Source organism: Mauremys mutica, chromosome 1 (genome assembly GCF_020497125.1).
Source record: "Mauremys mutica isolate MM-2020 ecotype Southern chromosome 1, ASM2049712v1, whole genome shotgun sequence".
NCBI classification, from domain to species: domain Eukaryota; kingdom Metazoa; phylum Chordata; order Testudines; family Geoemydidae; genus Mauremys; species Mauremys mutica.
Window position 1 is genome coordinate 258,040,168 of NC_059072.1, and position 26,949 is coordinate 258,067,116.

A 26,949-nucleotide genomic window follows, 5' to 3' on the forward strand; every position below is an offset into this window, starting at 1 on the left:
GTATATTATACTGACTGCAGTCTCTTTTAACCCATGTTTACCTTCTATTGACTGTGGGTTAAAATCTAAAATACACGTGTGCTTTGCTAACTGTAGCCACAGTGCTCCTCATAATGTTTTTGCTCTGATCTATAATATTTCTATTGAAGATGGCAGAGAATACATCTAGTTAATGTGTATTTTCCTGAAATACAATAAATTGACCTTTTAAATAATTTGTCTGTTGCATTTAGATTCCAATTTGCATACTTAAATTTTGGTTTTTTCCCTTTACCTCTATAGTCGTGCCCCATTTTTGTGACACCCCAAATCCTTAGATTATCAGCTACACAGATAATCCCCAATTTCAGGAGAGAGACAGCTAGTGCTTTCCCAAGTCTGAATGGCTCAGAAGAGGGGCCCGCCAAGTCCATAATGGGACAGCTATCTTCTTCCCCAAAGCTGGCTGGCCTATCTGATATGGGACTAGAGGGCTGCAATGGAGTTTCAAGTCTGCTATATTCCACTGCTGTAATTCTTGATCCCTTCTTTCCTGGTCTTGACACAAGAACAGAACAGGTAGGAGGTTGCAGAGATGTTTTTAAGCCACCTTTGAACATCTTGAATTTTCACCTTAGCCCATGGCATAAATTACAGTAGCTCAGGGCTGCTCTAATGGGCTTCTTGGGGCTGTGAGGCAGCCAAGAATAGCTTGAGTATATCATGCTCTGGTCATACTTCCTGTGGACTGGCTCTGAGCTAGTCCCCTTCCATTCTTACGGCTCTACATCAGTTGGAGATACCTGTTATACAGGAGCTATTTCGAGGAGGTTGTTTCCTCCACCTTTATGCCATCTGAGTAGCATAAAAGGACTGGGGAAGAAAAGAGAATCCAAGTCTACAGAATTACAGTTTCACAGAGGGGCCTCTCCAGTAGAGGGGCTTCCATCTCTGCCACCCCCAAGGGCTATGACAGACCTTTGATTAACAAGGAATGTTAATTAATCAAATCTGATAATTGAGGCTACACGGTATCATATTTCATGAACAATTCATGTTTCTTTCAGAAATGTGAATAAATATTAATGTTTAAAACAAAATATTCAGTAGTTTTCATTGTCATTCACAAACAGTTAAACATCCCATTTAAAAAAACATACCGGTAACTGTTATGGAAACAACGAAGTGGGGAAACACACTTAGAGATCTTCATGAGCTTATTAGTCAAACTTGGCCCTGTGTTACCCATTCTCCCAATTTTGTCACGCTCATCTACGCCAAGTCTAAAATCAGTCCCTAGTCCTACAAAGACTTAAGACCATGAGTAATCCCATGGACTTCAATGGGACTATATTCATGCATAATCAAGTTAAACAACCATGCAACGTTTTGCAGGACTGGGGTCTTAGATTGATAATTATTTGTAGCAGAGGCCATGTCATGCTTTTAATTTGCTCTATAAGAGACCTAACACCATTTGGGGTAAATAAAATGATAAACAACCACAACAGTATACTGCTTAACATACCAATATTGGTTACTATAAAAGACTGTCAGTAAAAAAAAAAAAAAAAATCTTTCTATTGACTGTCAATGAGCAAGAAAAAGAAATCGCTCACAGCAATGGAAGTACCATACAAAATTGTTCTAATATAACTGAAATAAAGGTATCTGGCCTATTTTTAGCTGAATATGAAATAGTTTAAAATAGTGGCTCTCAACCTTTTCAGACTACTGTACCCCTTTCAGGAGTCTGATTTGTCTTGCGTATCCCCAAATTACACCTCATTTAAAAACTACTTGCTTACAAAATCAGACCTAAAAATACAAAAGGTTCACAGCACACTAGTACTGAAAAATTGCTGACTTTCTCATTTTTACCATATAATTATTAAATAAATCAATTGGAATATAAATATTGTTCTTACATTTCAGTGTGTAGTATATAGAACAGTATAAACAAGTCATTGTCTGTATGAAATTTTAGTTTGTACTGACTTTGCTAGTGCTTTTTATGTAGCCTGATGTAAAACTAAGCAAATATCTAGATGAGTTGATGCACACCTTGGAAGACCTCTGAGTACCCCCCGAGGTACGTGTACCCCTGGTTGAGAACCACTGGTATAAAGACTTCTATTTGCATCTGTAGTAATTTAAAAAAAAAAACAGCTATATTAAGAATGCCCAGTTTATCATGCCATTGAGGTCATGAATCAAATCCAATAAATACATTTTCCTCCAGGGCAGATTGGCAGTGTCCCTGGAGGTTTTTCGCCTTCCTCCGAAGCATGGGGCAGGGGTCGCTTGCTAAAAGAGTGGGTAGATCGGCTAATGTGGCCTGCATCTTGCAGGAGGTCAGACTAGATGATCATAATGGTCCCTTCTGATCTTGAATTCTATGATTCTATGATTGAAAATATAAAGCAAATTATGTATTCCAGATGTGGTGCAACCTTGTATTCACAATTGTGAAGGAGGAATTCATCATCAGTTCATACATAAGTAGAGTATTCCCAAATTATCTACTATCTGAGATTTTCCGTTTTAATTTATGTTTTTTATTGATGCTTATGCAAATTATTGCAGTTAACACCCTGTTTAATTCAGATTTGGGGATTATGGCTCTGTTTATCTGTTTGCTGTAACATTCCAAACATATTTCTCCCTTGTGATGTTTTTTCACCTTGATTATATTAATAGAGACACTGCTGAGTGGAATGATGGAAAAATCTTTTCTGTAACTCCCAGAACTTGACCAAACTAAATCACAGACATTAAAAGCAGAACACCACATAGCTAGGAATAATTGTCAGGGCTCTTATAGGCAAGGTCAAATTGCTGCAGTTTGCATTTTTTTGCTAATCAGAATGGGAAGAAGAAAAAAAGGTTTACAGGCCATGAAAATGAAAGGGAGAGAGTGGATAGCGACCTTGGTTCTGACATATGAGTTTGATTGTTGTTATGTCTAGAAATATTAAAAATGCTTTGATAATAAGAGATAATAAGCAATTTGCTGAAGCTAGAAAAAACTGGTGACCCACTAGGAGACACTATAAGTAATGTGCTTTGTTTAAGTTAGCTATAAAAAATTAAGTAAAAAAGTACACTTTGAAGCATTTCCTAGAAGCAGTCCTGGGAGACTTTTCTCTGACACCATTCCCCACCAACAAGAAGGCAACTGGCCATTGGCGACCTGCTGTTATGCACTTGAAACCATCTCAGACTTTGGGTAACTATTTTTGGGGTACTCTGAATCTATTACATATATGTGTGTGTGTGCTCAAGACCTAATAAAAAGTAGTTTTAGGTGAAGCACTCTGGTTTATAACAATCATTCATCAGATAGAGGAGCTATGTCCCCACTGATTTATTCCTGACACAATATTAAAAAAAAAAGAAAAGAAAATTAAGTTACCACTGCTTTGGGTTCTGAAAACACTGGGAAACATCACTTCTTGCTGGAATCAAACAATCATGTGTTTTTTACCAAGTTCACCCATAAAAAACCAAAAAATTGATAGTACCCTATTGCTGTTGTCAAGCTACATTAGTATGGAGTATAGGTTCCCAGACACATTATAAAGATAAGGGATGTGATTTTCATGTACCCTAAGGCCATTTTACACCACTGAGGCAGAATAAAGACAGACTTACAGTGGGAAGAAACAGTTAAATCCTCTTTAAGACCTTTTTCTACTACCAGAATGCCTGAATATAAATGGGAATCTGGCCTAAGTATTAATCCTGGAAAATTTTCAAGAGATGTGAGAGAGTTGCTGTTTTTCTTCCTCTTTTTTATTGCAATCAAATTATATAAAGAAATATAAATATTGTATTGTTACTGTATGGCATTTGTAGATTTCAGACATTCTTTTATTTTCTTCTTTCTTTTCACTTCTGAGGGTATGTCTACACTACCCACCAGATCGGCAGGCAGCAATCGATCCAGTGGGGGTCAATTTATCGGGTCTAGTCTAGATGTGATAAATCGACCCCCGAGTGCTCTCCCATTGACTCCTGTACTCCACCGCTGTGAGAGGCGCAGGTGGAGTCGACAGGGGAGCGGCAGCAGTCGACTCACCACGGTGAAGAAACCGCTGTGAGTAGGTCTAAGTACGTCGACTTCAGCTACGTTATTCATGTAGCTGAAGTTGCATAACTTAGATCAATCCTCCCCCCACAGTGTAGACCAGACCTGAGTCCCTCTACCAAAAGTAAGGGGCTCAGAGCTGTGGAGATGGGGCTGGCTGGAAGCTCCAGCCCCGAGGCAGAAAATGTCATGGAGGTCAACAGAAGTCATGGATTCCGTAACTTCCATGACATAATTGTAGCTTTAATTATAAGTTCTTTGGGGAGGGAAGTGTCTTTTTTTCCTGTGTTTATATAGTAGCTAGTACAATGGGGTCTTGGTCTATGACTAGGGCTCATAAGTATTATGATAATACAAATTAATAATAAAATAATAAAATAATAAAATAATATGGTATTTTTAAAACAATACAACGTTTGTGTTTAGGCAAGGCCTATGACTCTATGGTGTCCCCTACGTACTACATTAAGGGAGAGACAAGGAAAGCCGATAAGATCTGCATTGGCAACAATTTCTTTAAAAAGCAAGAAAATTAACAGAAAAATCTTTGTCACCTTTAAGTTAAGATCCACATGCATATCTATGTAGCAAAGAACATTACAGTTCAAAAAAACAAAGCATTGACAAATATGAATAGGGACAGGTAAGAATAGACAGATAAATATTCAAATATAACAACTGTTCATACAATCTCTCTGATAGATATATAGGTATTTAATATAACATTTTCCACAGAAACACCCATTTTTATTTGAAGACACATTTCTTTTCAACTTTCTGTGGTACTAATTTCAATATAGTTAATAAAATATTATTTGTAAAATAATTATTTAAGGTTGTCATTTCTCTTTAATTTATGAGAAAGGTATTTTTAAATAAATTAATTGTAAGCAATTCCATGCCATGGGAAGGATTTTGAATAGACAAAAAAAAGACTTTCACGGAACATTCTACAGCTAGCTTGAGAGGCATGGTCTGTTCCACTAATGCAGTCAGAAGATAAAAGAATTAGCACTGCTTACTGAAAACTAAAGACTAACATTTCCACATCTACTCAAGCACCATGGGGACTTAAAATCTCACCATCAGCTGTAAAGCTTGTACAGAAAAACACAGTTCTGGCCCTGAACTCTTCTGATAACAGTGAAGAAGCACACTGTCTTTTGAATAACATCCTTGATGGTAAAATATACATCAAATAAAACTAATCACAGACCCAAGAGATGCAAAGTTAATGCCAGCAATCCTGGGAGAAGAAATAATTATTTAAAAAATAATGTAAACTCCAAAAATATAGGCTTGCCAAGCCATTGAAGTTTTAGTGCTCCAGCACCACTACTTCCAAGGGAATTCATGAACACCCTATTAAGTCAGTATGCATATATATACACATGTGGGACATAACTAGTACCAAGTTGGCTTTAATGACTGCACTTAATATTTAGACAATTAAAATACGTCCCTCGTCAGTTCATTGGTCGTTATCGGTTAATATAAATTCTTCACTATTTTCAGAACTTAATGAAAAACAAATTTCTTTGACTTAGCTTTCCATCGACAGGGTCTCCTCCTCCTCCTCCCTCTGCCTTTCTCTCTTTCATACACACACATTCACACACACATTCACACACACACACACACACACACACACATTCACAATTCTAAAACCCTGTAAATTAATCTAGTTATTCTGCTTACACTCTAGAAAAGGAGAAAGTGACATTATTTTGTTATACAGAAGAAATTTAATTTTACAAACACCAACCTTATGAATCAGTTATATAAACCATTTTTCCCTCAAAGGAAAAAAAATTAAATCACATAAAGTAGAAGATGAATAAGAAGTTGACAGCCCTTCATATTCCAATACCTTGAATACAGTGTAAACTGCTTTGCAGAGGTTTGAAGGTCAAGGAAGCACTATACTGCAACTTATTTACTATACATATTGTAATTTTGAGAGGTTGAATTCTATGAACTTTTTGATTGAACTCCTCTATTGTTAATCTGTTTTTAAAATAGAGATTCTATTATATATTTTTTTTTCTTTTCTTACTTACATATTTTGCCATTTTAGGGTTGTCCAACAACCTTAAATAGAATCTGACCTTTACCATAAGCCTTAGCTGGAATCAATACTTCATCTTTTCATTCCCTCAAGAATAAGTTACCTCAGTTTTTGCCTCTCTTTCCTCAGATGCCAGCTGTTTTATTCCATTTACCATCGTAGGGTATGACTTCACTGCCAAAAAAGATGATTTTTTAAATTTGGGTGAGATAACCCACATTAGGTAACTTGGGTTAAAACAGTAGTGAAGACACAGCAACTCAGCTTTCAACTTGGGTTAGCAGCTCAAGTTCAACCGCAGACACCTCTATAGGCTTTACCTCAAGCTGCTAACCCAAGATAAAAGCTTAGCTGCAGTGTCTTCACTACTATTTTAACATGAGTTTGCTAACACAAATTAAGAACACATTTTTTTTTCTTTTTGGAAGTGAAGAAATACCCTTAGATGCCCAACTCTGTACTCTCTCCACCTTCACTATAACAAACAGAACGACCAAAGCTGGACATTATATTCCAAATGCTATCTAAACTATGTATTAAAAGAGCCTTGGACTTTACCTGTCTTGATACAAGTCAATATTTTTATAGCCTTTGTAATACTGCTGAGAGGGAAAAAATGAGCATTTACAAAGGCAAAAGGTATTATGGAGCAGTCTAGCTAAGAATTAAAGTCATTTCATATTATACACCTGATATTCAATCACAACATCCACGTTTTCCAAGAAGAAATCAATACTCTGAATTTTTTACAAGTCACATTTCACAATAAGATTTTTTTTCTGGGATGTTTGGGGGAAATACAGAAAAGGAGTTTTAAAGTTATATTTCAAAAATTCGTGTCATTCACTTTTTTAAAGATTTCCTAAAAGTTTTCAGAACATCATATATCCAAAATGGATTGCTATAAAAACTCTTTTTTTGTTGGTTTCATAGGCCACACTGAAAAATCTTTGGGGGAAGGAGAGAATTAAAGTGGGGAGAAGAGAGAAATGGGAAATCTGTGGGGAGAAGGATTTTCACAGATTCATAGATTCCGAGGCCAGAAGGGACTACTGTGATCATCTAGTCTGACCTGAAGAACACAGACCAACCTCAAAATAATTCCCAGAGTATATCTTTTATAAAAACATCCAATCTTGATTTAAATGCTGCCAGTGGTGGAGAAACAGCCACAACCCTTGGTAAGTTGCTTCAATGGTTAATTACTCAGAGAGTTAAAATTTACACCTTATTTGCAGCTGAAGCTGTTTAGCTTCAATTTCCAGCCATTGGGTGGTATTATACTTCCTCTGCTAGATTGAAGAGTCCATTGTTAAATATTTGTTCCCCAGGTAGATACTTATACATTGTAATCAAGACACACCTTAACCTTCTCTTTGTTACACTGATGGAGCTCATTTATTTAGCTTATCACTGTAAAGGCATGTTTTCTAATCCTATAATTATTCCTGTGGCTCTGGTCTGAACCTTTTCCAATTTTTCAAAATCCTTCTTGAATTGTGGGCCCCAGAATGGGCACAATATTGCAGTAGTGATCACACAAGTGCCAAATACAGTGGTAAAATAACCTTTCTACTACTAATCAAGATTCCCCTTTATGCATCCAAGGATCTCATTAGCATTTTTGGCCACAGCATTGCACTGGAAGCTTACATGCAATTGATTATCCAGCATGACCCCCAAGTCTTTTTCAGAGTCACTGCTTCCCAGGATAGAGTCCTCCCTCACGATTTATACATTTGCATGTAGACATATTAAAACATATAGCAGGGATCAGCAACCTTTGGCACGTGGCCTGCCAGGGTAAGAACCTTGGTGGGTTGGGCCGGTTTGTTAACCTGCCACGTCCACAGGTTCGGCCGATCGCAGCTCCCACTGGCCACGGTTCGCAGCTCCAGGCCAATGGGGGCGGTGGGAAGCGGCGGCCAGCACATCCCTCGGCCGCTCCGCTTCCTGCAGCCCCCATTGTCCTGGGATGGCGAACTGCGGCCAGTGGGAGCGACGATCAGCCAAACCTGCAGATACAGCAGGTAAACAAACTGGCCTGGCCCACCAGGTTGCTTACACTGGCAGGCCGCGTGCCAAAGGTTGCTGATCATTTAGTGTTGGCTGCATGCAGCTTACCAAGCAACTCAAATTACCCTGCATCAGTGACCTGTCCTCTTCATTATTTACCTATCCCCTAATTTTTGTATCATCTAAAAACTTTATGAGGGAGGATTTTATGTTTTCTTCCAGATTATTGATAAAAATGTGAACTAGCATAGGACCAAGAACCAATCCTTGTGGGGCCCCACTAGAAACACCCATTCAATGATGATGATTCCCTGTTTACAATGACATTTGAGACCTATCAGTTAGACAGCTTTTAATCCATTTAATGGAGGAGAAGAATGTTAGTGGGGGGAATACAGAGATATAATAATACAAAGAGCTTGTAATGGAGTTCATATACCCATCACTGCAGTGCCACTTCTTAGGCTCAGAACTCCAGAGGGAGTATGAGAACATCAGGAAGCATTGTGCCTCAGCAACTCCTATCTGAAGCACAATTCTTCTACTGTACTGCAGAAGTGTGTGCTGGGGGCAGGGAAGGATAAGGTGAGGTGCTGCAGACCTTAAAAGGATGTGCCAAGGTCCACCTCACGCAATCAGCCAACTCTACCCCTTCCTGCAGTTTGGAAAACCAGTTTAGAAAACCACAGCAGCTCTAACAAAACCACACAAGTGGATGTGGATACAGCCATGTTAGACTAGAACACATCCTGGCCTCAGGAAAGTGGATGAAAAGGGATAATGCCTTGCAAAGGGAATTAGAAAAAGTGCTTTTCCCATCCCAGAGAAGTTACTCAAACTTCCTGCTGGAAAGGGAGAATTGCTACATGTGCTGAGTAAAGAAGTGATATAATGAGCAGATAACAAGAGAATGGGCGAGACCTGGGGGGAAGTGGAAGCTTTGTCTCCTTCCCTCCTTTTCTATTACAAAAGCAAACAAGAAGGCAAAGGTGTGTTTGGGCAGTGGTGTAAGTGGGGTGGAGTGATGGTCAGTGTTCAACGATTATGTGGTAGTGGGAAACAGTGTAAGATCCACAACAGAGCAAACCTGGCTGGCTTCTTTAACTGCTTATTTCCACACTTAAAAAAAATATATAGATATGTAAAATTTTTGTAAATGATGTGAATATCTGGAGAGTGTTTGCTGGATTGCACTAACACACACTTCTAGTCTCAACTCTTTAACTGAAATTTATTTTTCAAAGTATTGTAAAAATAATTGGGGATAGCTCAAAGAATGCATTTGACAATTTTGTAACAGTTAAACAAATGGGATGTGAAGATGCACTGAAGAAGGCATAGGAAAACAGTTAATAAAACATTATAATGACATTACATTAAACAGTACGATCTTTGGAAACTGCATTCAGTTTTATTCACGTATCCTTAAGATATTACAGCAGAAAATTAAAAGGTCAGGAAAAGGGTGATAAATATGGCTGAAGTATAACAGGATGTGTGCATGACAAGAGATCGTAAGCCCTAGAATTATTTAGCAAGGAAAGGAGAATAATTACAAGGGGACCTTCAAAGTACCATTGGTGACTGAAATGAAATTCTAGTATTTCCCCATCTGCTCATGCACACAGGATTTAATCTGCAAGTCTTATAAAAAACCAAACTATTCCACCATTGAACTCCTCTGATAACAGTGCAGAAACACACAATCTTTTCAAATGTAATTTAATTTTAATTATTCAAAATTATGACAGATACAGTACAAAGTGATCAGTCTTTGTCTCATAATATGAGAGCAAAAAGGTCACTTGATGAAGTTAATGCCTGCTAATTTTAGAACCAAAAGGGTACTTCTATTTCGCATAGGAGTAACATTCTGTTTCACATAGTGCAGTCTGTCTGTTGAATTTATTGGCACAAAAAGTCATTAAACCAAATACACTAGTTAGATTTAAAACCAGGGTGGGTTATTTTTTGACTATTGTTTATGTTTGTAAGTATGCAAACTAAGATCAATCATAACTCATGTTGTAGGGCATAAAATGATCATCTGCAGGGGTCAAAAAGGAATGTCTCTCATGTACAGCACTGCAAAGTTAATGAGATGCATTGCTGCCAGAAAAGTGAGAGTGGAAAACTTCCTCTGAAGATCACCTATTGGCTATTGCCAGAAAAGAGGAACAATAAATCTGGTTTAATGTGGTATATCCTAGTTCTTAACTACATGCTTTCTTGATGGCTTCCATATTTTGGACTCCAAACAATGTAACGGGATATCATCATTGAATTGATTAAGATACTTTTCTTCTTCCCTTCTGCTTGAGTCAGGCAGGATGATTAACAAGGTGCCAGACGCAGCTCTTAAGAGGAAAAGCCGCTCCTGGACAGTTTCTAGCTTGTAGGGCGAAATGAACAACCTAACTAGGTGAATAAATGAGTTGTAGCAAACTCTGAGCAACTGTTTAGCAATCTGGACTTTTTCCCATTACCCCCCATGTTGCTGAACCTGGTGTGGGTAGGCAGGAAGATTAGGAAGCAATGCACCTTCCCCAAACTCCAGTTGCTAAGCAGCTAAAATGCACTGGTTGTACATATCCAGTGCATATTCTGCTTCTAATTGATTCCTCATAGAATTACTTTTGTTTTATAAAGAGGGGAGGTGCCAAATTACACATGGGGATAAATGACTTAGTTTCATGTATGTGATTGGATACTGCCACTTTGATACTGGTGTGGAGGTGACAAAATCTAAATGAACAGATACATGTGGATGATGTACATAAAGAAAAGGATGTATGCTGTCTCCCTGCGCATGGGAAATGCTGAGAGGTTACATGGTATGTAACAAGTGATTAGTGTACAGTATCTAGTAGCTGTGAATATAAGTGCATTATGCTACTGCAAGCAGCTAATAGTTCCAAACCACTAAGTCAACTAATTTGCATTTTTGCAATGTGTTAGATTCACAGGGGTGATTAATAAGATATTCCCAGAGTTCAAGCTATGTGCTGTACAGCAGGTTAATATGCAGTCTGAGTAACACTCTCCTGATGGATGGTAATTAAATCTATACACTCTACAAACAAGTCATTGTGTGAAATACCACTGTACTTAGAAAGCTTAGAATGCCATCTTAACTCAAAAGGAAACTGGATGCCAGAATAACATAGTGTAACTAGAGAACTAGCCCATCCAAGCAGAACTATGAAGTTACTGTGTCTGGGTAATGCATGAAGTACAGTACACTAAAAAGATTGTCTAGCCACAGAATGTAATGGCATATTTCTATAATCACAATATCCTGATCCTGCTATTAAAAAATCATATATTTTCTTATTGATCAAGTTTGATATGATCCTGTAATATATAGAACTCAACCAGTATGCATATATTTTGCATATTTATCAGCTATATGATTACAAGTTCATTCGCATGAAAAAAAAGAATTAGTCAACTAATATATAGGCATATAAACTTCTGCACTTTTTTTCTGTTTCAAAAGTCCAACAAAGTATTTTATAGGAAGAAATAAAACACAGATACTTAAGGGACATAAGAATACCATTTGGCCTCTCAAGGCCTTTATCCCTAATCATGCATTTTTAATAGGTTAATTTATTGTTTTCACAGGCTTTATCAAATCTTATATATTGCAATCTTAGCATCACATGATTGGTGGACATAAATTAGTTAATTCCCATCTCCAAGTATGTTTAGTTTCTTCTTTTATAATAGCCTCCTTCCTCTCCTGAACCTAACGCTTTATTGCTCATTCTCCCAACAGTTCTGTCTTTTAAACACCTTTTCTGAAAATAAATCCATCCTGAACTATTCATAGGTTAGTCCTTTTCTTTTTTTTCCATGAGTTGCCCCATTCCATTTTTAAACTTGAACACCGTGCTGCTGCTTAAAAGTGTAATTTGCATACTGTGGATCATGGGTCAAGAAAACAGTTTTGAATATTATCAAGTTGCCTCCAGATTAAGTACTCTACAAAAAAAACCCCCATAGACCATGCTTCAGGGAAAGATGTAAAACTGGTGTCAACAGTTATTTTTGTTGTGTATTAACCTAACAATGTAAGTACTACAAGGACAGTACAAACAGTTACGAATACCTGAGTTACGAACTAACCGGTCAACCACACACCTCATTTGGAACCAGAAGTACGCAATCACACACACACACACACACACACACACAAATACAGTACAGTACAGTACCATGTTAAACAACTACTAAAAAAAAAGAGAGTTTTTAAAAAAGATTTGACAAGATAAGGAAACTGTTTTTGTGCTTGTTTCATTTAAATTAAGATTATTAAAAGCAGTGTTTTTCTTCTGCACAGTAAAATTTCAGAGTTGTATTAACTCAATGTTCAGTTGTAAACTTTTGAAACAAAAACCATAACATTTTGTTCAGAGTTACCAACAACCTCCATTCCCAAGAAATTCATTATCTAACCCCCCCCCCCAAACCCTACTAACAGATTTCCATTATTCTTCAATTTAAGTCTTTAATGCCTATGCTTCATTTTGTATCCCAGTCTCATTAGTTTACATTGTTGTCCACTGAATTGAATTAGCTCCTCATTTTCAGAGACAAAGTCTACACCAATTATTCTAAATTTAGGACTTCTGTTCCACTATGTGTTTCTCCCCCTTGTTATTTTAACTGAAGAAACTGCAAAGGTACATGTAAACAAACATGAGCTTTTTTACTGACCCTTCTGCAACCTTCTTTATTATCTCCATTAACCCTGCACTGTTACCCTTTACCAAAACCACCTGCTTTCAGTCCATAAGCCAGTTTTTGCTGAAGCAGTTTTCTTCTCACTGCCTTAACACATCAATCTTTAGGGTAGCACATCATGACAAGCTGCCCTTGAATTTTTGATAAATTATGTCACTGCTGCATTTTCCTCTACTCACTCACTCATGAGCTCAAAAATTCATGAATATTCATTTGACCATAGATTCATTAGACCATAGATTCTGGGATCTACTTATCTGAAAGACCATCTCTCTCCCCCCTCTTGAATCGGGGAGAGGGGAAGTTGCAAAGACATTCTCTGTGAGGGCCCCTCAGCTTTGGATATTACTTCCTTATTGCTCCTAGCCATGAATGGATGGGAAGGCAATGATGAGGTATCTTTAAAACCTTAAGTATGATGGGTTTTTTGTTTATTTATTGCTGCTGAGTGATTGGTGATTGCTATGTATAATCTTGGTTAATGGTTGGAGGGGGTAGAAGAGGAGGACAGAGAATCAGTACAATCTATGCTTGCAGATTTAAGAAATTTTCAGGAGTGCCTAGAGCACAGAATAAGTATTCCTTTTTTATGGTAATGTTTATAAGTCAAGGTAACTAAATACCAGTGTATGGATGCACAAGGCCCCTCATTTTTTGGTCCCATTGTTTCAGGACCTCATCATTTCTAACACTATCTCATTCATCTTACTGCCCACTGTAACTTCAAATAAACTCTAGAGGCAAACCACTTATCAGAGGCCAAAAATCTTTTCTTCATCCTTCCTCCATTTGACATCTTCCACATTAAGAAGACCTTCTGCCAATTCAGTATTGAAAAGCATCTTGATCATAATTTCTAATTCTTAAATTCTTCATACACCTTTAATAACAAGCATCTCTCACATATGAAGCTATAAAAATGCAGTACTTAGGCAAATCTGAGAGGCCCTGCAAGTATCTTATCAAAGGGTTCTGCAAAATTTAGGACACTTCCTTGACTTTTTACAAAATATATCAAGTAGATGTTATTTGTCCTGGTCTTTCCTTTTACAGTGCTGCTTACATGTAATAACTTTTTACAACTGTGACCTTTTAAACAAAAAACAAAAAAATCACCATTTCTCAGATACTTTGGCAATGTAGAGGGGCCTAAAAGTGGGTAACAAGTGTAATTTACACTCATTTTAAGGCTGTTACATTACCAGAGCGGTGTGAAGGGACGTTTATGTAAATGAGAATTCAAGCTAAAGTATTGAAGAATTTCAAAATCTGTGGCACTCCTAGGACGAAGTGAGCATTGAAAGAAAGAGTTTAATTTCTTTTGTGCAAAGAGACTAAGATACATATCCTATGCCCTCATTGTGGATTATTTGTCCAAAGATTTGCCTTTCAAATACAACATACTTTTATGACTAAAAGAACTCTGACTATTTAGCCATAATTTTACCATACTCACCATTGTTTAAATTCTTCCATGTTTTCAAGGGTATCCGCAATGTTAAAACCAACCAAATGTAACAGAACATCAAACTTTTGGTTCTGGTGGATTACTCCTTGTCATGAACATACAGATAAGGGTAGCATAAAATCCCTCCTTTACCTGTAAAGGGTTAAGAAGCTCAAATAACCTGGTTGGCACCTGACCAAAAGGGGAGAAGATACATTCAAATCTTTGGGGGAAGGTTTTTGCTTTGTGCTGTGTGTGTTGTTCTCTCTGAGACAAAGAGAGACCAAGCAAGTAATCCAGCTCGTACTGAAATGATACATCTAATATTAGAGAAATAGTAAGTAATAGCAAGAAAATGTGTTAGATCAGGGGTCGGCAACCTCTGGCATGCGGCTCGCCAGGGTAAGCACCCTGGCAGGCTGGGCCACTTTGTTTACCTGCCACGTCGGCCGGTTCGGCTGACCACAGCTTCCACTGGCTGCAGTTCGCTGTCCCAGGCCAATGGGGGAGGCAGGAAGCGGCGCGAGCGAGGGATGTGGTGGTGGCAGCGATACCATTCCAGGGCAAGGAATTTGTGCCTTGTGGGAAGTTTTTTACCTAACCTGGTGGAATATAAGCTTAGTGGGTCTTTCATGCAGGTCCCCACATCTGTACCCCAGAGTTCAGAGTGGGGAGGGAACCCTGTCACTCCTATTGCTATTACCTGAAATTTGAAAACATTCATCCATCTTCTCCATCTTTATGTAAAACTGGTGTGGTTTCTAAAGTTTTAAAAAGTCCATTAGCAGGTGAACCCAGCAATTAAACCATTCTTGTCAAAAATACAATATGTTAGGAACAATGCACACAGAGTATTATTTACTTTGAGTCACAGGTTTAATATGTACCTCCAAAAGCACCACCTGCTGGGCTATAGGTTTGCCTCTGAGTCATAAGGGTAAGGTAGTAGGACAGATTCACAGCACTTAACTGTAGTGTCACAATACACTACACTGACAACTTGTGGTCACAAAGAATTCTTTGGCACTTTTCCCTTAAGTATGGGCCTTTACCCTTGTGTTCTGGCATAATTCCAATATGAGTAATGTATACATTCCACCAACATAAAATGCTGTTTCACTTAACTAAAGAAATATTCTTCTTCCTTTTCTGTTCTTATACTATTGTATACAGTGTTTGTAGTAGTTTTAAAATGACTGTTGCATTCTTCTCTGAAGTGGCAGCATTTTGGTGATGGAGGGATAAAGGAATGCCTAGACAGAGAGCTGGTTGAAAAACAAAAAACAACATTTCAGTTTTTAATCAAAATTGAAAATTCCTTGAACAGTTTAGTTGCAAAGGTGGCTTTAAAAAGGTGTTATTTTCAGTAAAAACATAAATAATAAAAACCAGGGCCTCTAGATCTCTTCAAAACTAGATGGATCCACAAATTGCTGCAAGAGACTCATTTTCCAAACGAGATCTATGAGAAGCTAACAGAAGAAAGGTTGGCTATGTTCTTGTGAGAATTCTCCAGTACAAAAAGTAAGGGCATAGCATTCCTTCTTCACAAAGATTTCCCCTTTCTGATATCAGTGGTGAAATTCAGTTCCTAGGAACTTTATACTTTGCCTGAGGATCTTTCCACATATATCACCTACTTAATGCTCGTATCCTAAACTGTCAAGACACAATATTCTTCTATCCAAATGAAATGTTTAGTGCCATATTTTTGGTATTCTGAGCTTGGTGAGAGAGAAATTGATAGGTACAAAGGGGAATGTGTTTAGATGTCTTCAAGCCTTAGAAGTTTTCACGTTTGTCTATATAAGATATTTATATGCCATTACCTTAACATCTGAGTACATCAGAATATTTAATGTATTTTTCCTTAGAACACCCTTGAGAAGACAGACATACTATTACCCTCCTGTTTTACAGATGTAGAGCTAAGGCATAGGGATACTAAATGAGTTGAACAATCCCCCACATAGGAAGTTCATGACAGAGCAGGGAACTGAACCAACAGCTCTTAAGTCACAGGCTAGTGCCCTAACTACTGGATCACCTAATATTCATATCACTTGGTAGTCTAATCTCTGGCACAATGTGAGTGCCACCAGGAGCAGTATACAATCACTTAAGTTCTGCTTTTCATAAAACAGAATTAAAAGCAAACTTTACCAAAAGATAGATTGGTGTACCCCAATTTTCCTTTCTAATTCTTGTCCATTTTGTCAATGATTAATTACACCACTTTCTCCACTGGCACAACTGAACAATGTTTAGCATTTCACACTTATGTCTCCCTCCTCATACCTATTATGAGAAGAATCCCTATCCAGTTAATGAACCACAACACCAGCTTCTCTTACAAATACTGCTGAGGCAACAAATTAACTCAACCTCTAAATATCACTCTCAGGTTACCATCAATTACTTCCTATTCTTGACCTTCAATGGTCCTACTGTCTCCTGTCCTTTAACTTTGTCTCTGTTTGAAAAATGTTTATTTCTTAATTATATTATTTTCTCTTGATTACTTGTTACTACTGCTTGTTATGAGGTTATTTTTAAAAAAATATTATTTGCTAATATTTTTCTTAGGTTTGATATTTCTAACAAGCTCCTCATTTTTTATAATCATCTTTTCCCACACACCTTTTAATCCCTGATACTATAACATGGAAACTTGCACACAATCGTTGTATATCTAGCTGGTATTCCATGTGATTTCATTCAATATATTACACAAATAATGAGAATTCTTAACTCCTGCAATACATTACTTCTGTATAATTATGAAACACATGTAGAATAATTACATCCACACATCCCCACGATCACACCATATGTCCTGCAGCTTTTCATATAACTTTTATACTGCAGCAAGTTTTGTAAGCCAAAAGTACATGCTGAAGAACTCAGTGTTTTCTTCTTACTTCCATTTTATCTTTCATTTAATCCTAAAGCAAATAATATTGTGATCACTGATCATTGTTTGCCAGGATTCATCCTATTTTGGTGCTTTTAGTCAGATCCATTATAATGCAACTGTCCAAACAATGCTCTCAGTCACACTGAAGTCAAAAGAGTTGCATATGTGGGTTGCAGAATTTGGCCTACTGCATGTAATATAAAATTCTATTTCTAAATAGATAGGGAATTGACAGAGAAGTGCTCATTAATGAGCAACATGGGAACAAAATACCACACATGAAATATATAGCCAGGTTTAAAATGCTCAACCAATATTATCACTGGAGCCAAATCTGACCAGTTAAATACAATACATTATTATGGTGTTTGCCAATGTGCCAGTGGTTTTAAAAAAATATTTTCAGCTTTCCTTACCTAAACAAGAGTATAAACAAGCTAAGCAAAATCAGAGCAGGTTGGTAAGAGATATCCATGACACACTTAGAGGATGAAGGAAATGGTACTGTGATTCAAGAGACAACATTCTCCCTTCTTAATCAGCACTGCAACACTATTCCAGAACAGTGCTCAGAATAATGTGCTTCTGGAGATGCTGTCCTTTAATGAGATATACAACAGGACCACTTATGGTAATTAAATATCCCATAATACTTTTTTGTAAGAATGGGATGTGTAAGCTCGAAGTGCTCACCAAATTTCAACTTGAATAATCACATTCTGCCTAACTAAATTTCTTTTCTAGTTTCAATGATATATGGTATAATTTACTTACTGTTTTAACCAGTCGTGTAATGTTCCTGTTGTGAAGTTACAGAGTTTCACTGCAGAAATTAGCTGGGCTCTAATAATGGGCTACAATACATGATTACAATATTTATAGTCTGTGGGCCTTATTCTCATTTAAAACTAATGGTTCTTTTCATCATTTCAACTCTTAAGAAGATCTAAAAATGGGTGTAAATGTAATTTCAAATTAACACTTTATGGCCCCGTTACCATACCAGAGTGGTGAAAAAATGGTGAGCCTCAATGTAAAGATTTAAAATGTAAATGTTTTGCCAGTATAACTATGTTGTTGAGAGGGGGGGATTTCCCCCCCCCACACACACACACTTTAACTATACCATTATAGTTCAAGTGTCAAAATGTCCTAGTGTGGACCAGCCTTTAAGTGAAAAATCAGACCCTGTACAATTGCTTGGTAGATTTTGATCAATTTGGATGAGAAATGTTTTATGAATGTCAGATTGTTCTCAATGTAATCAATGACAGTTGCACTCACTCATGCCAGGGATTGATTTGGCCAACTGTCTGTAAAACTATTTTAGAAGAGAAAATGCCAAATCTGCTCATGGGCTGGCTTTTGTCTTACGCAAACACAAATGTCATGCCCAGTTTTTTTTGGGTCATTTCTACATACATGTAGTATCAGAGTTCTATAAAAAATATCCTTTTAACTGAAAGACTATGCAGCAAGTAATAATATATCAAAATCTTCTCTTTGGAGGATAAATCATATTCCAGTCTCACTGAAGCCTAAAAAGTACTTGATATTCTCTTTACACCATTCCTTCCATTTGCTTTTCAGCGCTGCATTACTCATAAGTGAGATGGTCTGTTCTCATGGCAGAAACAAGAAATCTGCAGAGCAGGAGGTCAGCAACATTGGAAGTATGCCTATTCATTCAGGGGGCACTTCAAAAATGCCCAAATGAATTGCAGTGTTGTTTGGTGTTACACAACTCAGACAACTTGTCTAACATTGCAGATCTGCTCTTGGGGCTTGTAAACCTAATTCAGGATGTTTCAAGCATAACTCTGTCTTATATACTCACAAGCAGCTCAGTTTTCCCAAATTCTTTATTTAAAGATATTGGATCAAATACAGCCCCAATACAATTCCTTTAAAGCAAACAGCATCTTAACCACCTAAACCAAAACTGAATTTTGTCCATCAATTCCAAGTATCACAACCCAGATGAACAAAAGCAACATTCACTCAGCTGACAGATAGTGAATAAATTCCTGTTTTTTCTAGTAATGTGAGAAAAATAAACTGTTAGAAATATGCTTCACATTTCCCATCATACTGCTTAAATATGAATATATACTACTATAGTAAATAAAACAATGAATTCACACTACTGTGGCTCTTCTGGGTAATGTTGATCACTATTTGGCTCCTGAACCACTGAAGTCTGAGTATCAGTGATTTAAAATAATACAGAATACACTGGACACTTTTCTGCATCTAAGAAAACACAAGCAAGACCCAAGCACAATGTCTGGGGCAAGCTACATTTTTTTTAATTGGAAGACAATTCACAAAATTGAGGAAAAACTGCAGTAAAAATAGAAAAGTCTTTTGAACATGTAGTTACATGTCGCAGCAGATGTTTTCAATTTAAATAAAAATTAGTGAAGAAAATCCATGATAAATGTAACATATAATACATCAGGGATCGGTAACCTTTGGCATGCGGCCTGTCAGGGAAATCCGCTGGTGGGCCGGGATGGTTCATTTACCTGCAGCGTCCTCATGTTCAGCCGATCACAGCTCCCACTGGCCACAGTTCACCGTTCCATGCCAATGGGGGCTGTGGAAAGTGGCGGCCAGCACATTCCTCAGCCTGCGCTGCTTCCTGCAGCCGCCATTGATCTGGAACAGCGAACTGCGGCCAGCGGGAGCTGCGATCGGCCGAACCTGAGGACGCTGCAGGTAAACAAACTGTCCCGGCCCGCCAGCGGGTTTCCCTGACAGGCGGCATGCCAAAGGTTGCCGATCCCTGATGTATTATATGTTACAGTTATCATGGGTTTTCTTCACTAATTTTTATTTAAATTGAAAACATCTGCTGAGACATGTAACTACATGTCCAAAAGACTTTTCTATTTTTACTGCAGTTTTCTATTTTTACTGCCAAAGTTGCCAATCCCTGTAATATATGCTGAACACAAACTTCAGAGACATTGCAAAAGGCATATGGCCAACATTGGCAGAATGGCTGTCGATAACATCTAGTTGTGTAGTATTCGGAAGGAAGAGGCAAAACAGAACAGATACTTCTGATATCATCCGTATATCTTTCATTATCTTCAGCTGCTGAAGATTTCAATTAACTGTAGTCATAAAAGTATACATAGCTACTTTAATCTATGGGGCTCTGTTCTTAAAGGAGAGGAGGCTGAAATGGAACTTTAGGGCTCTCTTTGGCCCACAGCTGTCTTGGTGTCTGCTGCTCCATGAAAGATCTGTGAACCTCCTGCATAGAACATTATGCAAAAGTAGTTCCTCCCAAGGGGAAATTTCCACATCTGAAACTGGCAGGTAAATCTTTATAAAGCTGCCTAATCCCACCCTTTTTTCACATATAACAATCTGAGTGTTAGGGATTACCTTGATCTATGAATCTCCCCGTGTGCTAGCAGTGGACCTGGGGCACAGTTCTTTATTGTTTAACTCTTTTATAGCTAGGAAAGATTATTTGGGACTGTGTTGTCCAAAGCTCCTCCTTAGCTGACAGTTTCAAAATGGAGAATACATGAGGCCTATGGTTAGAACATTACCCTGCTGTGGGGACTGAGGGGCAGGGGGAAACTAACTGCAGGTTAGTATTTTTCTTTTTTAGCCTCTCCTGCTTTGTCATTCCCTCTTCCTTTTCCCCTTGCTGCCTCTGCAGCTTCAGAGACTGGTCAGTGGGAAGAGAGGAATGTGTGGACACTTAGGAGTTGAGTCACTGAGGGGGAATGGAGTTTTCATGAATACCCAGTCACCCACAGGTCTGCAATTTCTGCCGTCAGAACATGGGGCTCCCTTCTCCCTCTCTACATTGTCTGACCTAGTTCCAGAATAGGACAGCCTGGTACACAGCCCAGGAATTTTCTGAGGAAACTATTTTTGTTAGAAAATGCCAATTTATCAAAACCAAAACTGTTTGCAGGAAAAGGTCAGTTTTGATGAATCTCTGAATTCAAAAAATTTTGTGTGAGAAAATAAAAAAGGTTTGAAACTGTCAAAACAACTTGTTTTGGCATTTCTGAAAAGTTTAATTTTTCAGTTCTAACCATCTTTTCATTTTGAAATTGTAGTTATTTTATACTAAAAGTTAAACAAATAAAAAGGATCAAAATATCTAAATGAAACATTTAGAATTAATTGAAATTAAATTAAATTATTGAAATGTTTCGATTGACACAATCCAAAAATGTTCACATTATCTGTTCACAAAAAATTTCAAGATTTCAACTTGGTCCTGATTCAGGATGGGGAAAAAAATTCAAAGTATAAAAATCTCATGGGATGGGAAAACCATTTTGTGGCCTGATCTACTTTTGGAACTTATATGGCCCACAAGGCTGTGTATAATATGTAGGGTACAAGATAAAGGGTTGAGAAACTTAATCACAATTATGAAAACCGTTGGAGCTCTCTCTCTCTATTTTCTTTTTAGGACCCAATTTTGAAGTCCTTACTTGGGCAAGTTTCCCATTGACCTCTATTACATTTTTGCACGAGATACAATTTCAGGATTTGGCCCATGTTGGGGAGGGATTGGGCTTTTCTCTTTGAATTTATCACTTGTAGATATCCTGCATATTCAATCTTTAAGAGAGAAAATGCTGCAATTGTTTTCTTAGTCAAATAAATCAAGAGGGAATTTTAAAAAAATAAAACAAAATGAAGGAATTCATGAGGTTTTACGCAATATTATTTACTCTTTTAACTGCATTGTAAATTTGTGGCAAAACAGAAGTTGCCTGCAATTGATATGGACATTATCCAGTCCCACACTACACATTAGACACAGACCATGAAACACTCCAGCCTCAAGGCAAAGAAATTATTAATATCAGAAGCTCACATAAACATGGTTTGCGCACGTGAAACAAAAGCTTCCCTGCAATTTCCAGTTCCATTTTCACTTGGATGAAATGTTACTAAACATATTATTTATGTCACAGTTCAGAAACTATTGCTCATCTTACAATTTCCCTCTACAAGATTATATTTATTATTCCCAACCCTGGGAGAAAAAGTAAGTGATTTAAGTAGTGTGGGCCAAATTCTGCCCTGAGGAGTGCTGAGTACATAGGAAGGGGGCAGAATTTGCCAATATATGTGTATATAAAATTACAGAAATACTCTGGTTTTGTGCCACTATAGTACAGCCTCATATGCTGCAACGTTTCAGGAGATGTGCAAAACATTTTGAAAGACAAGGTTTGTAATAAATAGGGGTCAAAGCACATGGATGATGTGGGATGCAAAAGAACTTTGGTTATAGACTGTGTTTGAAATAATGGGGTTGTATTCTACTGTAGTTCTAGGCAAAACCCTAGGGTGCAGAGGTGAGATTCTCCCGGCCGCGGCTGGGATTTAAAGGGCTCTGGTCTCCCTGCCCCTGCGGGCAGCGCAGAGCCCTCTGACTCCCGGCCACGGCTGAGATTTAAAGGGCTCTGGGCTCCCCGCGGCTGCAGGCAGCGAAGAGCCCTTTGAATCCCGGCCCCGACTGAGATTTAAAGGGCTCTGGGCTCCCTGCCCAGATTCAAAGGGCTCTGGACTGCCCGCAGAGCGCCGTGTGCGGGGGATTTAGAATCCCCCGGCGGGCCGCACAGTGAGGCTCCGCGGGCCTGGTATACATAATACATGTTGCACTTAATGGGACCAATCACAAACAGATGTCAGATGTTATTGATAACTTGAGTTAAACAGCAATCATAAATGAATTCAGAAATTACAAAAGGCTAAGGCTCACCAAGATTATAAGAAATGATATGGTGAGACTCAGATCAGTGAGAGATAACATTGGTGGGTTGGTGAAAGCAACTGGAAGGAGTAACAATAGTTTTTGTTACTCCCTACATAGGGGACAGAGGAGAGTGTTCCCATTTTTGTCACCCACGATTGACTGAATCATCTGCTAGTTCTGGAAGCTCAGGTAGTAGGCAAGGAGTGCATTATTCCATTAAGCCTCTAAAGAATATTACAATCATTTTGTTCAGATGCAGTTCATTTTGTTCATAATACAGTCATTCATACCACTGTCATCTAAAAACTGGATTACTAGAATACTCTATATTAGGAGTATGTCAGAAGACCATTTGGAAACTTCAACACCCTACTTGCTTAGATATGTTGTTCTCATAGAATGCATTATATCTGTACATCTCAATTTGCATTTTTTCCAGATCTATTTCAATATGCTGGTTTTGACCTATAAAGTTCTAAATACAGTAGTTCTTGGTTATGTAAGAAACCTCCTTCTCAAAAGATACCATAGCAGTTGAGATCAGAAAAGTCACTCAACCTAACGTACCCTAATTTAAACGGGAGGGTCTGATGGCAGGATATTTTCACTGAGAGTATCCCTGCACTCAAGAACTCTTTCTACCTTGAGCTGACAGATATAGACTCTGCTGACTGTCAAGAAACACTGCAAAGCTCATCTGTCCTCCTGGCTTTCAAGAAGGGCTCTGATTTAGGAAGCAGATGAGCTAACAGGGAGTTACGTGGGTTAGTTCACTATTGGTTTAATCTCTACATTAATACAGTGATATTCTCTGTAGTGTTTCTGGTAGTGTGGGGCATGCCCCCCATATGGGGTCATGAAGCACTAGTTATGGGGTGTAGACACAGACCTCTTAATTATTCTTCAGCATCTCACATTTAAATTAAGAAAGTAAGTCTCTCACTGTTAAGAATGCTAAGAAATTTTTCAAAATTGCCCCAAGAATAACTGATAGAAAGATGCCTGTCTGAGTTTGCAGAGAGCCTACAACAATAATTCAAAGGTGTAAACTATCTCATTCATTTCAATAGGTGCTAATTCAGATGCTGATGCAATTATTTAAGGCAACACTCTTAACTATTTCACTGCTTATGAATGCATATATAACAGGAGAGGAATTATAATATTATGAAAATCTATATTAGCATTTCCAAAGGATGGATGAGAGTATGAGAGATTAGCCAATGGGGTCTAAAAGATGTGTGAATTAAGATGGGTAGGCCTTTAACACTACATGGTGGGGTTATAGACTGGGCACTATTAGTTTCATTTTTCTTAAATAAGAGTCAGCTATCAACAGTTTATGAAACCCTGCTTTCGAGTAAGTTTTCTAGTGGTATTTATAATACACAATAGCCTAGAGCAAGGTTTGAGTGCATTTCAAAAGGGTCTAAATAAACATTCCTCTTATATAAAATTTAGGATTTTGTGTGAACATACTTATAGACCTGAAGAATTGGCCACTAAAAGAGTACTTTTTTTCTTGCTATAGTTTATAATAACTTGGAAGTTGCAAACTAAATGTGTTGCCTCCCTAAAATGTTCCACCCTTCATTCACTGCCTGTAAACATGGGGTTGTCATTCTAGGGTCAATGATGAATGTGTGGGGCTCGCAGTGATATGTTAGCTAAAATAGAATTAAATCACTTAATTTAAGAAAAAATATAATGAGACATTATAAATAGATATAAGCAAGTAAACAAAGTTAGGTCACACTTTGGGCTATTTCAACATTGTCCCTTTAAACTACATTATAAGATAAACAGCAACCAATATCCACGCAATACCATGTGCCAAGATTAAAGTCTGGGCCCTTAGAAATAGAAAAGGCTTAACAAGAATAAAGTGCTCATCTATCATAGGCTGAATGTAGTGTCTGTTATACTTATTATACATAAAACATTCTTTCTTTCATAGATTCAAAATTGGTTAGATCAATATTAAATTGCTCTTACTTTCATCAAATTCACAGACATCTCTTCATGAATACTGAGTTTAACTGAATGCTAAAAATACTTCTTGGTTTTGAGAAACAATTTTGATAGGACTATCTGCCAGCTTGGCCTTTAATAGCAAGCAATGGGGAGAAGAGAAAGAAATCATCTGCTTGTCCCATTTGTGACTGACCTATTATCCAGATACATCATCTCCTAAACAAAACAAAACCAAAAACAAACAAACAAAACCCCTTGACATGACATTTACAATGTAGTCACTTTACAGACCTGAAAAATTTCTTACCATAGACCTGGAGCAAGAAAGAAAGAAAGAAAGAAAAAAAGAAAAAGAAAATCATGACATATGGATATATTCTTCTCACTGATCTGATTAGTTATATTATATGTTGCATTCAAACAACCATTTCAGATCTCATACTTTTGCATACTTATGTCTCATTTTCAAGAACACAATGCACTGAATAGTTTTACTTACTACTAACAGTAGCAGGACAATATCAGGATTATCACATGCACAGGCTACATGCACTGATGTCCAAAAATCCTCATCCTGATGATTTACATTTACTCCTCTGTCAATCAGAATTTCTGCAGCAAAGGCATTGTCATAACGAGCACACTGAAAGAGAGAAGAGAAGATTAGCCACAGGGCTTAGCTCAAGGTACAACTGAATTTATCAACAAACTTTTTTCAGTTTGTGTTTATTCTGTATATAACATAGAAAGTGATCAGATAATGTATTGAAGATTAAGCTTCCATTTCTGCAGGGAGCTGATGGATCCATGGAAATAAACTCTGTGACATGCAGGGGGTACATACTCTTAGGCTACGTCTATACTACCCGCCCGGGTCGGCGGGTAGCGTTCGACTTCTCGGAGTTCGATATATTGCGTCTCATCTAGACGTGATATATCGAACTCCGAACGCGCTCCTGTCGACTCCGGAACTCCACCACCGCGGTGGAGCCGCGGACTTCGATCCCGCGGCGTCTGGACGGGTGAGTAGTTCGAACTAAGGTAGTTCGAGTTCAGCTATGCTATTCGCGTAGCTGAACTTGCGTACCTTAGTTCGACCCGCCCCCCAGTGTAGACCAGGCCTTAGTGTAGGATCCACAAGGTTCCTTATTGCCTCGGGAACAGAACTACACCAAATTTACAGAAGGCTTGGCTTTCCACAGCTACACAGAGAACAGGATTTACCCTTGATTAAATTACATCATTACCAGGGCTCTGATCTTTCCTAATAATTTTCATACAGAACAAATTACAGATGGAACTGCACAGCTCCAGGCATAAACAATGGGCTGCAACATCTTTTGCCTCTAATTTATCAGGGTTTGAAAACAGCCCAGATGTGTAGTGACAAAAATAAAATAATCACTTCACTCTGATGTTTGTTCAGTGGCCTTTGTGAAATGAATTGGCAATCTTACTCCACTTCACACAACAAAAATCATCAATCGTAATTAGCTTCCTTGTTAGAGAGGGTGGTTGACTGACTGGGCATGCCAAAGAAACGATTCTGTGCCTCCCAAAAGAATGGACACTCCAGGTGGTAATTTCAAAAAAGCTTAGGGCCTGAACTCTGCTACCATTGATGTCAATGGGAGTTAGGTCAAAACTTAGTACTTCTGAAAGTCCCACTCTCAATTGCTGGTTTAAAGCACATTAATATGGCAGTCTGGAAAAATGTGAATAATGCTCTTAATTTAGCATCTTCCACAGCCTTTATTAAAGAAATAGATCACTTTTTGGAATAGTGGGGAGAAGACACGGAGGAAAAATTAAATAAAACAGTTTTATATTGTAAGTCATTTTTTAATACATTTTATGGTAAATATATATTTTAGTTCAGTTCTTGAGTGAGCAGATTACTCACGCTAATGGCAAAGAATCCACAAGGATCATCCTTTCCCCTTACATAAAGTAGATT

General features: G+C 37.8%; 1 protein-coding gene across 1 annotated transcript in view; it reads right to left on the minus strand.

The window, feature by feature from the left end:
- MYO16 (myosin XVI) overlaps positions 1–26,949 on the minus strand; it is a 459,803-nt gene that overhangs the window by 362,270 nt on the left and 70,584 nt on the right. The window contains exon 5 of the mRNA XM_045008050.1: positions 25,492–25,635. Coding sequence (XP_044863985.1) covers positions 25,492–25,635 — 144 coding nt within the window. The remainder of the gene's footprint in view (positions 1–25,491; positions 25,636–26,949) is intronic.